The sequence below is a fragment of the Dasypus novemcinctus genome, chromosome 3 (genome assembly GCF_030445035.2).
Source record: "Dasypus novemcinctus isolate mDasNov1 chromosome 3, mDasNov1.1.hap2, whole genome shotgun sequence".
Lineage (NCBI taxonomy): Eukaryota > Metazoa > Chordata > Mammalia > Cingulata > Dasypodidae > Dasypus > Dasypus novemcinctus.
The window spans coordinates 91,817,159-91,829,491 of NC_080675.1; the positions used below are offsets into that span (position 1 = coordinate 91,817,159).

At 55.5% G+C, this 12,333-nt stretch overlaps 2 protein-coding genes across 3 annotated transcripts in view; both read right to left on the minus strand.

Moving 5' to 3' along the window:
- Window positions 1-2,707, minus strand: part of REC8 (REC8 meiotic recombination protein) — a 5,530-nt gene extending 2,823 nt beyond the window's left edge. Inside the window, exons 1-8 of the mRNA XM_058289236.2 lie at window positions 2,571-2,707; window positions 2,421-2,489; window positions 2,192-2,334; window positions 2,037-2,112; window positions 1,789-1,909; window positions 806-890; window positions 412-491; window positions 4-165 (exon numbers count right to left, since the gene is read on the minus strand). Of these exons, the coding sequence (XP_058145219.1) occupies window positions 4-165; window positions 412-491; window positions 806-890; window positions 1,789-1,909; window positions 2,037-2,112; window positions 2,192-2,334; window positions 2,421-2,489; window positions 2,571-2,626 (792 nt within the window). The 5' untranslated portion in view covers window positions 2,627-2,707. The remainder of the gene's footprint in view (window positions 1-3; window positions 166-411; window positions 492-805; window positions 891-1,788; window positions 1,910-2,036; window positions 2,113-2,191; window positions 2,335-2,420; window positions 2,490-2,570) is intronic.
- Window positions 2,708-6,602: 3,895 nt separating this feature from the next.
- Window positions 6,603-11,968, minus strand: IRF9 (interferon regulatory factor 9). Of its 2 annotated transcripts, XM_058293677.2 has the most exons (10): window positions 11,824-11,968; window positions 10,738-10,918; window positions 10,214-10,397; window positions 9,416-9,546; window positions 9,256-9,337; window positions 9,099-9,170; window positions 8,127-8,468; window positions 7,891-8,036; window positions 7,221-7,336; window positions 6,603-7,055 (listed from the first exon to the last, which is right to left on the minus strand). In XM_058293677.2, exons 2-10 carry the CDS (start codon window positions 10,915-10,917, stop codon window positions 7,025-7,027), a joined length of 1,284 nt encoding a protein of 427 aa, XP_058149660.1. In that variant the 5' UTR covers window position 10,918; window positions 11,824-11,968; the 3' UTR covers window positions 6,603-7,024. The 2 variants fall into 2 exon arrangements, with proteins under 2 accessions (XP_058149660.1, XP_058149661.1); XM_058293678.2 differs by lacking the exon at window positions 7,891-8,036.
- Window positions 11,969-12,333: the final 365 nt, after the last annotated feature.

Here is a 12,333-nt window from a genome sequence, read left to right on the forward strand (position 1 = left end):
TACCAGGCCACCCGGGCCAGGGGACTGACCATCCAGCGCCACGGGGGCCCTACGCTCCCGGAGAAGTCTGGCTTGCAGACGTTCCTCTAACAAGATAGCTTCATCTTCTTCAGCAATCAGCAGGTCAAGGTCTCGGCGGCTGATCTCTGGGAGGTCCCGTTCGCCCTGATAGGAGAGGAATAGCAAGAGGAGGGGACTCCATCCCATTTCTGAAAAAAAGACCAGTGGATCCAGGAGTGTCATGCCGTAGGGCCGCACCAGGAATAAGCCCAATGGATGTGCCAATGCCAGGGACAGGTGGGGGGATGGGAGACAGAAGGCAGGACGATGGGCACAAAGAAATAGATGCAAGAGAGCCTGGGGCTTGAGAAACAGGCCTCGGCCTCAGGCCCTGTGTGAGGGGTGACTTACCTCGATCTGCAGCACTCGTATGGGTTCTGCCTCCCGGAGGGTGATGGCCTCAGGGGACACCACTGTGACCAGAAGTCTTTCTGGAGGGGCAGGGGAATCACAGCTGCCCCTCTGCTCCTTTCCAGGGTCCCACGCCCATGTGGTGAGGCCATGCCCATCACAAGCAAGCTGATCCTGAGGATACTGCCTAACCACTGCAAGCCTCACTTTCCTCATCTGTAAAATGGGGATAAAAGTGCTGATCTCATATGGACAGTTGTGAGGCAGTGATAGGTTGGCATATGTAAAATGCCGCTCATGGGGCCTGGCTCCTTGGAGAAGCCCAAAAGTGGTCACTGCCCCAGCGCTGGGCCTTCCTCTGCCTCTTGTTTGAAAGAAGGTTCCCTCTGCTGACCTGGCTTCTCGGGCTCTGTCGGGACTTCAGGAGGGGTCTCCTCAAGAACTCTCTCCGGGGTTGCTGCCTCTAAGAGATGCCGAATCTTTGGGGAAGGATTAAGGACAAAAGATAGGGTTCAGCTTCAGCCCTAGATATTCAGACAACGGACGCTAAGGCCCTTCTTGTCTAATTCTTGTGGCACTAACACCAGCATGCATTGAACCCACTTGCCCTCTGGTCTCCTTTCCCCCATCCCTGCCTCCTCCCCTCCAGTTATCTAGGCATTGTCAGCTTGTCCATGTGACAAGCACTTCACCCTTATGTTAAGGTGAAGGGAAAAGATCCTGACCTTAAGGAACATATGGTCTAAGCAACGAGATAAGTTTGTATGTGACCCCAACAAGAGTCAGCACAAAGGGTGAAACAAGGCCCTGACTGGGTGCTGAGTTCCAGAGCACCAGTTCCATCTGGTTCTGGCTGGGAGTAGAGGCTTCATGGAAAGGGTAGCACTTGAACCAGGTCTGTAAGGATATGTAGGACTTGACTAGTAGTGAACAAGTGATTGTCATTACGGGTGAGCACACAGCACAGCAATGTGGCGTCTTGGGGGCACAGGAGGGAGAGAGCCCAGAGGATGTGCTCAGAGAGAAGTTGAGATGGTTAGCTCTGGGGATTGCCCCTACTCCTATTAACTCTGTTTGCAGTGGGGAGCCACCAGAGGTGCCTCTGAAGGAAGGGAGTAACATTATCGAGGCCATGGGGGTGGGGGAGTGGAGTGGAGAAGCACCCAGGTAAGGAAGCCCAATGCAGAGAGAACATCCTACCAGGCAGGCCCGGAAGAGGGAAGGACAGTGAGCTATGCTTGAATGAGCCCACCATGAAGTGCCCCTGCACCTTCTCTGTGGGGCAGCCACCTTCTAACCCCAGCGCCAGGCTGGGACAACACTCTCATTCTTCAATGTCAACTCATGTTTAAGAGGCTCTGGGGTCCTGAGTCCTACCTGAGGGACATCTAAGGGGCTGGGAAGTCTGGGATCCACAGACATCATCCCAAAAAACGGGTCAGGGGCATCTTCCAGGGTCTCCATCATGGCCAGGCAATCAGGAAGCAGCAGGCTGGGTCTGGGGGAGGAAGTGGGCTGTCAGGGGCTGAGGCTGGGGTGGGCTGAGACTGAGGAGGAAGGTGCTCCATCAAAGGCTGAGCGGTCTGAGTCCCCCCTCCCCAGGGGCAGGGGGAAGGGACACTCACAGCTCAGGCTCCACCATGTCAATGCGGATCTGCAGCTGGGCCCGGTGCAGGCGCTCCAGAATGTGCTGGATGTCCTCTTTGGGCAGAGAGGGCAAGGTTCATGGGGTCTGCACCAGGGGCCCGCCTGCCCCACCTCCGAGGCTTCCCCACCTTACCCACGAGGTACTGGCATTGCTGAAAGTAGACCCGGATCACCCCGATCTGGAGCTGAGCTGAGAGGTAGAGAGAGAAGCGGGGCCGCGGCAGGCCGGGCAGCGGGGGCTGCACTCGCACCAACACGTAATTGAGGATTTCCTCGCTGGGAGAACACGTGCCCTTTTCGCCACTGCGCCAACCACCCGTCCCCCCAGGCTCCAGGCCCGTGCTCCCTTTTCCGGGCCTTACCAGGTCTTCACCACGTTCACCTTCAGGTATTCGCGCTTCACCAGCCTGCTGCCGCGCGTCGCCGCCAGCCTGGGGGTGGGGGTGGGGGAGCCGTCGAGCCGGGATTCCTGGGCGCCACCCCCACCCCAGTTATTCCCCATCCGCCCTTACCAGATGGTGGCAAAGCAGCCCGTGTGGCGCTGAAGCACGTTGGGATAGTAGAACATCTTCCCGTCGCTGTTTCACGCTCGGCTCCAAAACCCTGTTCGGATCTCAGTCCGAATTCTTTACGGCACAGGCTTTCCAAAACCGTCGGAGGGAAGTAAAGATTATGACAGTTGGTGCGCGGCGGGTGCACCCAGAAAGTCAAATCAATGGCCCAATAAACAATCGGTGGATACACCAAAGGGATAAAAGAAGAGAGACGCAGATTGGATACTGAGAGGTTGGGATGCCGCCGTCTGTCTATGCTGAGCGGGTTTGCACGCCGCGTAGTCCTTCGAACTTACTGGATCCTTCTGGGTTCGGTTCCAGGCTGGAGACGCCCGGCTCCTGGGTCTACACTCAGCTTCTACAACTGTCGCCTGGGACTCCCGGTCGCCCTCACGCAGGACCAGTTCCCAGCACAGCGAGTGCGCGCTCGGGTGCTTTGCAACTCGCTCAGTAGATGGCGGCGACTCAGAACAGCGGATAGGTTTCAGAGGTCTGCCTGGGAACGCGGTTCCAGGGCTCCAAGTAGCTTGTCTGGGTTCAGGCCACAGGGGGCTCCCGAGCCAGGCAGCGAGCCAATGGGAAGAACCTTGCGCGCCGCGGGGGCCATTGTGAGGTGTCCTGGCCAATGGGCTCTCGTTCTCGCCTCTAGTAACCAGGGTTTTCCGGAGGCTCTTCTCCGCTGCCCAATGAGCGGAGAGCAAATCCCAGACTCTCCCCTGCGAGGGGCCTGGTAACAAGAGCGGGTCAACTAACAGAGGATGTCGGGGTCATTTGGGGGGCAACTGCCCTGACAAGATGGAAGGCGTCTGGCCTGCGGTTAGACTCCCGCCCTTTTCTCCCCATTCCGTGAAGTCGGCAATTGATTGGTCGGAATTCGTTCCCTGCTCAGGGCCTGTTGCTGTGCTGGGGAGGTAGAAACCATGTGAGGTGGCCTTGAACAGCCACAGGGCAATGGGGAAGAGGTCAGCTCTCCTGTGAGGCGATTGGAGGACGCGCCAGCATTGTTTCCTACACCAGGACAAGTTAGGTGTGGGTGTATGCACCATCTGACAGTGATAGAGTCCTATCGGACTTTTGACTCTGGTGGATGCAGGGCATAGTGCCATAGTTCTTGGTCTCAGAAGCCACATGTGTCAGACAATTCTGTGTAAAATAAGTTGTATGGTTGTAGTTACAAACACACTCTGTTACAAGGCCTCCTGCTAGCACAGCCATTTCTTTGGTAGGCAGTGCCCCTCTCCACCCTGACTCAGGGGTACGCTTCTACTGCTTTAAGACTTAGCTTTTATTGCCCCTGAGCTGACCACCTTGTTACATTCCTCTTCATTAGAGGAACTCCTGACGTCAGGGTCCTGCTTTTTGTTTCAGCTAGTGCCTGACCCTGAGCTCAGTAAATAGTTGTCAAATCAACGTGTAGTAGCCCTGAACTTACAAGCACAGAATGTCAAAGCTGAAAGGGATTTAACAAACTATCTAGTCCAAGCCCTACCTTTACAGATGAGAAAACAGAGACCCATACAGGCACTCTCTCCAAGGCCACACTGCTCCTCCTTAGCCTTGAGAGCCTGGTTGGGAACTCCCCTCTTTTGGATTCCAGTGATTCCTACCCCTATTCCACTGTGCTTGGCCGAACTGGCCTCTACATGATAGATATAAATTGTTTCAATCACTACCTATGACTTGCCATTGTTTATAAGTGCTCGTGTTGGGGCACAAAGATGATGAGTGGGGCCATTTGCCCTTCTGGGGCTTAGTACTTTGCTTGGGAGATAAGCAAGAGACACAGAGGAATTTATTTATTCATTCAACAAGTATTTATTACATGTCTGCTATGTTCTGGGGATACAGCAATGAGCAAAACGAGTTACTGTTCTTGTAGAGTAGGGAAGAGGAGGTAATCAAGCAGTCAGAAGTATGTCAGGTGGTGATTGGTGCTACAAAGAAAACTGAGGCAGTGTAAGAGAACAGAGAGTAATGAGGGCTACTCTTTAGATGGGGTATTCAGGGAAGCCCTTTCTGAATGAAGAGGCGATATTTGAACAGAGACCCAAATTGAGTTGGAGGCAAATTATGCGGCCTACCTGGAGAAAGAGTGTTTTAGACAGAACCAGCATCTGCAAAGGTCCTGAGGCAGAAATGTGTTTGATGTTTTGAAGGATCTTCTAGCAAAGTGACTGAGGGGAGGAATGGCATGGAAGGAGGCTAGAGAGGGACTTGGAGGCCATCGTGGTATTTGGGCTTTTACTCTGAGGGATGGGAACCCATGGAGGGTTTTGAGCAGAGGAGTGGCAGAGGATCTCTATTGTGTTGAGAATAGGCTGAAGGCAGGCAGATGAAGCAGGGAGACCAGTTGGGAGATGGTGATGTAAGAGATGTGAAAGATGATGGTAGCATATTCTGAAGTGTTGGTGGTAGAAGCAGAAGGAAAGTCAGATTCTGGGTATATTTTGAAGGAAAGTTGACAGGATTTGCTGATGGATTGGATATGGGGTATGAGAGAAGATGGAAGTCAAGGAGATAACTTTGGGCCTAGTACAAAAAAGGTTGTGGAGAGATTTCCACAAACCCAGGGGAGAACACGGCTTCTGTGCCTGCGGCTCTCAGCATCTGGTTTCTTCACTGGTGCTGCAAATGGCTCTTGGCCTCTTAGGAAATGAACAGGCCAGAAGGCCCAAGGAGGCAGAGCATCGAGGTTTGTCAAGTGAGAGCAAGAAGATCCTCAGAGGATCTGAGTCATTTGGATTTGATTGTGTAGGGGAGCCACTGAAGGTTTAGAACAGAGGCACCTGTCAGGAAGGAGTCGACAGCCACTCTGGTGTCCTGTGCAGGAAGAGGAAGCTGCAGGCTGTGGCAGTCTGGTAGGTGGCAGCCTGGATCTGACTAGCCTGGTGGAAGGTAGCGTGCAGGGAGGTCAGGAAAGTGGCTTTGTGATGGAAGAATGGCACTTGGCAGGATGAACACAGGAGTAACGGAAGGAAGTGTCATCTAATTCAGACCCCTCGAATCTCATCACAGGGTGTTGGTGATACAGTCGAGGCTTGGGGAGGGGAGTTCAGTTTGGGATAACGTTTGGTCAAAAGTGAGTGAGGAAGCGGATTTGGCTCAACTGATAGAGCTTCTGCCTACCACATGGGAGGTCCAGGGTTCAAACCCAGGGCCTCCTGACTCGTGTGGTGAGCTGGCTCATGCGCAGTGCTGATGCACGCAAGGAGTGCCCTGCCATGCAGGGGTGTCCCCCGTGTAGGGGAGCCCCACGCGAGAAAAGTGCAGCCTGCCCAGGAGTGGCACTGTACACATGGAGAGCTGATGCAGCAAGATGACGCAACAAAAAAGAGACGCAGTGTCCCAGTGCCACTGATAAGAATACAGGCAGACACAGAAGAACACACAGTGAATGGATATAGAGAGCAGACAACTGGGGGGGGGAGGGGGCCGGAAGGGGAGAGAAATTTAAAAAATAATAAAATAAATAAAGCTAAAAAAAAAAGAGTGGCAGTGACTATGTGCCAGAAGAGGAGCTCAGGGCCTGATCTGTCCCCACAGAAACAGCCACGTGCAGGAAGTCCAACAACTCTTCCCTGTTTTTTCTCCTATCCTCCCAGGCCCCAGGGCCTCCGGCTCATAGTTTCAGGTCATCCTCAAGTATCTCCTCTTTTCCTTTGGCCTCCAATGCAGAGTCCACCCACAGGCCTGTCACTGGGACCCTGATCAGGGGCCTCTAGCAAAGAACTGTGGAGCCCAGTTTTCCCATATGAAGTTGGTGGCTACAGTGCCTGGCTGTCAGCTCAGTGGCTATGGTGACTGAGCCCCATCCTTTTCCCGATCCCAGTGGCCTAGAGGGGACAAGGAGCCAGGCCCATGGAGCTCAGCCAGCATCCCAGCCAGCACCCACAGGGTGGAGGAGAGGACAGGGCCCAGAGGGGGCAGCAGAAAGTGAGCTCAAGTGTACATCTGACCCCTGCTACCTTCTCCCAGAAAATGCGATACTGATTCCTCTTTCAATAAAATTTTATTTTAAATCCTTGGTGAAGATCTAGGATACAAATATAAAGTGCTCAACTTTAGAATTGAGGTGTGGGAGAAGAGAGAAAGGCCTCCTGAATTTCAGCCATTTGGACTTTCCCAGTTCTTTAGAGATAGATGGAGGAGGGTATAGCTCAAAATTTAAAAAATAATAGAAAAAAAAAAAAAGATAAAAATCACCTTGAGTTCCCCCCACCCACGGTGAATGAGGAGCGGGAAGATGTCACCACCACAGACAACCACCAAGAATCACCACAGAGGGAGGAGGTCAGCAGGGTGGAAAGGAGTCTATTACAGGAGATAGTAAGAACAGATGGGTGAAGAGGTGAGTGGGTCCCCAAGGCTCTGCACCAGGGACAGTGTGGCTGCCTGCTCCTCTGGCGTCTCCTCTAGTAAGTGGCGGGCAAAGGCCTGCTCCATCTGTACCGTGACAAGCAGGGAGGAGGGTATCAGTGAGTGCAGCCGGGGCAGATACTGCCTCGGGGAGCTCCCTCCCACCAGGGGCCCTTTCTCCTCCCGGAAATCCCCCTCACAACCCAGCCCCCCCCCACCAGGACAGGCTACTCTGCCCTGCCTGGAACTCACCTGCACTGTAATAAGACTCGGCAGGCTGGGGCTGGGGCCGGGGCTCTCCTCCCAGAAATCCAGGGTTGCCTGGAACTTGGGTTGGGGACCCAGGCCCCGTAAGTACCTGTCCAAGTCTGAAAGAGAATGGTCAAGGGTTGGAAAAAGAAAAGAGAGGAGAGGGCCTCAGATAGACAGAGCCACAGGCATGGGAGCGTGGAGAGGGAGCCATGATGGTAAAAGAGAGGCAGGAGCGGGCCAGCAGGAGACCAAGGCCAGAGCGGGGTGGCAGGGTCACCAAGCTATCTCCCAGGACCAGGAGAAGCAAGGAGCTAAGCTGCTACTCATCATGTGCAGGTAGGCAAAGGTTTAGAGTTAGGAGAGTATTACACACCCTGAAAAGCTCCCCCTGGGTTAGTAGAGTCCTCACAGGCACCCAGATGAGCCCGCACCTTTGTTGCTTGCTCACACACTCCTGACGTGCCTGTGCATCTACTACTAAGGGGTCAGAGTTGAGTGGAGGCAGGAATTGGAATGCCAAGAGCAGGTGGGAGGTCTGGAGCGTGGCAGGAAAGGGCCAGGGGCTGTGGTGTGTGGCGGCTCTCCCAGATGAGGAAGGTGACCATGTGTGCCAGTGTGTATGCAGGGGAGGGCCAGGAGGTCTCAAATCTCTGTACTAGCTTGTCCGTACCCTTTCATGTAAATTATTGTAGGCCTCCATGTGACAGTGCTCCCTGAGTACCAAGTCTTGGGCTGGGCTCCTCGGCAGGTGAAGGACAGCTGCTGCCAGAGCCAGGCACATGACCACAGGGGATGTGCACTGGCCAGGGCTGCCACCTAGGATGGAGGATCTGCTGGCTGACAGGGTGGCCCAGGGGCACCAAAAAGCAGGGGTAGGGGCTCAGGGGCTCGGCTGAGCAGCCTCACCTCGGTAGAAGCAGCCTGTTTTGAAGAGCGCCACGCACTGGTTGCTAGGCAGCAGGTGGAGGCCAGGACCAGGTGGGGCCTGGGGTGCATTCCAGGAGATGGGGATGGAGCAGAGGCGCTGCACGAAGAGGCCTCGGGAGTTGCTGGCCACCAGGATGCCTCTCTCGAGCTGGCTCAGTAGGCGCTGTGTGGGCTCCAGGGGGCCAGGCTTGGGGAACACCACCTGCTCCATGCTGCTCTGGAAGCTCGAGGGCTCGGCCACGAGGCGGCAGTCCAGGCTCTGCACCTGGGCCTCACCCACCACGCGCCCACTGTAGATGAAGGTGAGCAGCAGCGAGTAGTCTGGGGACGGAGAACAGCACAGCTGCACCTGGCGCCCAGGGAGCTGGCAAGCCAGCAGCCGTGCCTCGCCTGCTCTGGCTCTGCCTCCCCTCAGGGAACACCTGGTCAGCAGCAGACTTGGGGGGAGATTAAATGGGGCTCCTTGTAAAGCCAATGTCCTCAGTTTACTGATGAGAGAAACTGAGGCTGAGAGAGAGAATCCAAGCAAAGTCTGGAGAGGTCAAAGCAGGCTGTGGGGCTGGGTAGCACCATACCTTCCCAGGTCAGAGAGGGTGCCCTCCCCCCCTCCCCCGCCCCCTAGTCAGCCAGGGGCTTCCATCAGGTTTTCTGTCACGCAGGAGAGGAGCTAAGACAACACACTGACACACCCCGAGGCCTCAGGAGCTTAACCCACAGGGTCTTGCCGTTTACAAGGTCCCCAGGGACGGGCCCTCCGGTAACCCAAAGAAACGAGTGACTCCAAGTGATATTTCCAAGAACAGAGTGTGGAGGAGGGTGCTGTGGAGACAAGCTGTTCAGATTCTCACTGCCCGGAAATCAGTGCCTCTGTCTGTGGGAGAGGTGGACCCTGCTCGAGGGAGATGACCGGTGGGGAACAGGCAGCAGAGAGGAGCCAGAAATGCCCAGTACCTGAGTCTGGAGGGGGCAGAAGCTCCAGGGACTCTGGGTCCCCTGGAAAGGAGTCCTCTGCTGTGTCTGCACCTGGAAGAGGGGGGTGAAGGCACTGGTCACCCAGAGTTGTGGCATTGGCTGGGCATGGGGAGTGACTCGAGAGGCAGGGAGGTACCTTCCTGTGGCTCAGGGCTGCCGCTGCCACTGCTGCCGCCCCCAATACCTGCGTGGCCTACGCTCCCACTGGCCGGCTCCTCCTGAGGACACAAGTGTCTATCACTGGCCTGCCTCTCCCTCTAGTTCCTGGCCCACCCTCAAGCCCAGCCAGCTCTCACATTATCGAGGGGGTCCTGGAGCACGGAGGGACTGAATGTGCAGCTCTTCACAGCCACCTCGTCCTCCTCCCTCTCAGAGGACACGGAACTGTGGTGGCGCTTTGACGGTGATTTCTGGGTTCCTGGCTGGGCTGTGGTTGAGCGGGGAAAGAAGGATAAGAACCTTAGGGAGGGGGAAGCGGACTTGGCCGAATGGTTAGGGCGTCCGTCTACCACATGGGAGGTCCGCGGTTCAAACTCCGGGCCTCCTTGACCCGTGTGGCACTGGCCCATGCGCAGTGCTAGTGCACGCAAGGAGTGCCCTGCCACGCAGGGGTGTCCCCCGCATAGGGGAGCCCCACACGCAAGGAGTGCGCCCCGTAAGGAGAGCCGCCCAGCGCGAAAGAAAGTGCAGCCTGCCCAGGAATGGTGCTGCACACACGGAGAACTGACACAACAAGATAACGCAACAAAAAGAAACACAGATTCCTGTGCGGCTGCGGACAAAGAAGACTGACGCAGGAAACAGACACAGGGAACAGACAACTGGAGTGGGGGGGAAGGGAGAGAAATAAATAAATAAATAAAATCTTAAAAAAAAAAAAAGAAACTTAGGGAGGAACAAGAGGTAGGGGACAGACCAGGAGAGGATGTGCAGGGCGGGGGAGGGGACCCTGGGCAGCACCTCCCCGGTGACAAGGACAGGGCCCAGCTCTGAGAGGGCCTGGAAGAGACCTACCAGCCTGGCAGGAGGCTCAGACCCCCGTCCTTCCTCCCCAGGCTGCTGACCCTGGCCGGGGTTGGGCACAGGGTATGTACCTGGGAGGGTTCCAGATGGCAGCAGCCGGTACACTTTGTATGGCTCAGCCCCATCCATCCGGCCATTCTCAGGAACCTCTTTAAATTCAGGACTCTTGTTGAGGGCGCAGCGTAGCCGTGTCTTCCAGGTGGCAGGGCCTTCAGTGTCTCCTTCCTTATACTTTCCCTTGAACATTGCCCAAGCCTAAGAAAGGAGGGAAGTGAAGAAGCAGCTGGTTACAGACCCCAGCTGACCCCCAACAGGACTGTTCATGGGCGTGCGACCCGACCACTTGCACAGCGCCCTGTGCCTGGAAGGGGCTGCACTTGGTTTACGCGCCACTCTTGTCAGCTTGAAATTGTGAGTAATTTTTGAAGAAGGGCTCGCATTTTCATTTTGCATCAAGCGCTGCTGACTATTTAGCTGGTTCTCCTCTCTGACCTTCCCTTTACTTGCAATCCAGGCAGACACACCCCCTTGGGGGCAGGAGCCACCAGTATATACGCCATTCCTCACTCAGAAGGGACGGTTTCCAGGCCCTCACCTTGAAGAAGGCAGCATCTTGGTCCTCCCGGAAGTCTTGCTTGCCTGCGTGCTTCCAGGGAATCCGGAACATGGTCTTGGCTTCATCATCCCAGCACACCCCGGGGAACTGTCCACTCTCCACCTGCTCCACCACCCAGTTCCGGAGCTTTCGTGTGCAGCGTGCCCTGCCTGATGCCATCCTGGTGGGCAAGAAGAACAGGAAGTGTCAGCAGAACTGACACCTTGGGAGGGAACATCTGCCGCCACCCTGGCCCCTGGGGCTGTGTTCAGCCAAGGTCCCTGAGACCCTGAGACAACCCATCCATCTTCTTTTGACTCCAGAAACATTCAGTCTCTGAGACAAAAGTGTTTCATTTCAGGGAATGGATGTAGCTCAAGTGGTTGAGTGTCATGTATGAGGTCTTGGGTTTAATCCCCAGAACCTCCTAAAAAATCAGTACCAAAAAAGTTTCATTTCTTCCTTCACTTGCAGTGACAAGAAAATGCACTTTTTAGTATCTCATGCTGTGACATCTAGAAGAAAGTCTTAGGTACCAGTCTTAATTTTAGAACATTTCAGGACTTTATTGTTTGGGAGAGAAAATTCCCTTAGTGATCTGTTCCTGGTGAGAGGCCATGTCAAGACTCCAAGCATTGGCAGAGGCAGTACCTGCTTCCGAGATGCCTGTTTACGAGACCCCCACCAACCTATCATTTGACCCCCATTGCTCTTCTCTGCTTGCCCCAGAGGTAGACGGGGAGGGGGGGGCAGACGACGGCGACGACACCTGGGGGACAAGTATGGAGCGGTGCGGAAGTGGGAAGGGCCAGAGGCAGGAAAACAAACGGGTCAACTGAGGCTGGTGCAAAGAGCCTTTCTCCCCAAACAATCCAGCCACAGGTCCTCCCATTCTTTGCCTACGAGACTTGGGTGATGGCCCTTGGTCAATTTCTTACTCTCATGGCCAAACCCCCTCCTCACAGGTCTTCTATCCCTCGGTCTAGCAGAGGGGTCCCCAGGTGTCCCTGCCAACCTCCCACCTCCAACCTGGCCAGGCCTTCCAGCCCCTGCCCCAGGCTGACGCCCAGCCTCGGCTCATCTTACCTGAGCTGGGTGACCAGGGGATCTCAGCTCAGCTCCTGGCGGGGCAGCTTCGAGAGATCTCTCCACCCCTTTCCACAACCCCACCCAGAGTTTCAGTTCTCTTCCTGTGAGGGCCTGTTCCCAGAAATCACGTGGTCTCCTTGTTGCAGGGCAACCACTTGCCACCAGGGGGAAGCAGCCTCCGAGAATCTGTCAGAATTTTGCTGTGAGCAGCAGGAGGGTCCTCTTAGCCCTTGGAGACTTCAGGCTGGGGGGACACTGGGGTCGGGACAGTGCTGCTTCACTCACTCCCCTCTTCCCTCTGATAGCTGCTTGGGGCCTGACCTTCTGTGTGACACTGCTGCCTCCCCAGGGAGGCAGTTTCCTGGGGTCTGGCCTGGGGCCTCTGGGTTGCTGTGTCCACTGGTACATCTGTGTCCCTACAGTACCGACTGGTGCACTATCAGAGGACCTCAAATATCGGGAGGCAGAGAAGGATGAAGCCCAGGCCAGGTGGTGGAGGGGAGGGCC

Bases quoted from the DNA above. Each gene is read 5' to 3' on its own strand.
- IRF9 (XM_058293677.2), bottom strand. From the start codon at position 10,917: ATGGCATCAGGCAGGGCACGCTGCACACGAAAGCTCCGGAACTGGGTG. The intron at 9,171-9,255 runs GTACCTCCCTGC...CCCCTCTTCCAG, and splicing joins CAGCCCTGAGCCACAGGAAG to GTGCAGACACAGCAGAGGAC. The intron at 7,337-7,890 runs GTACGGACAAGC...ATTCTCTTTCAG, and splicing joins ACAATAATTTACATGAAAGG to ACTTGGACAGGTACTTACGG.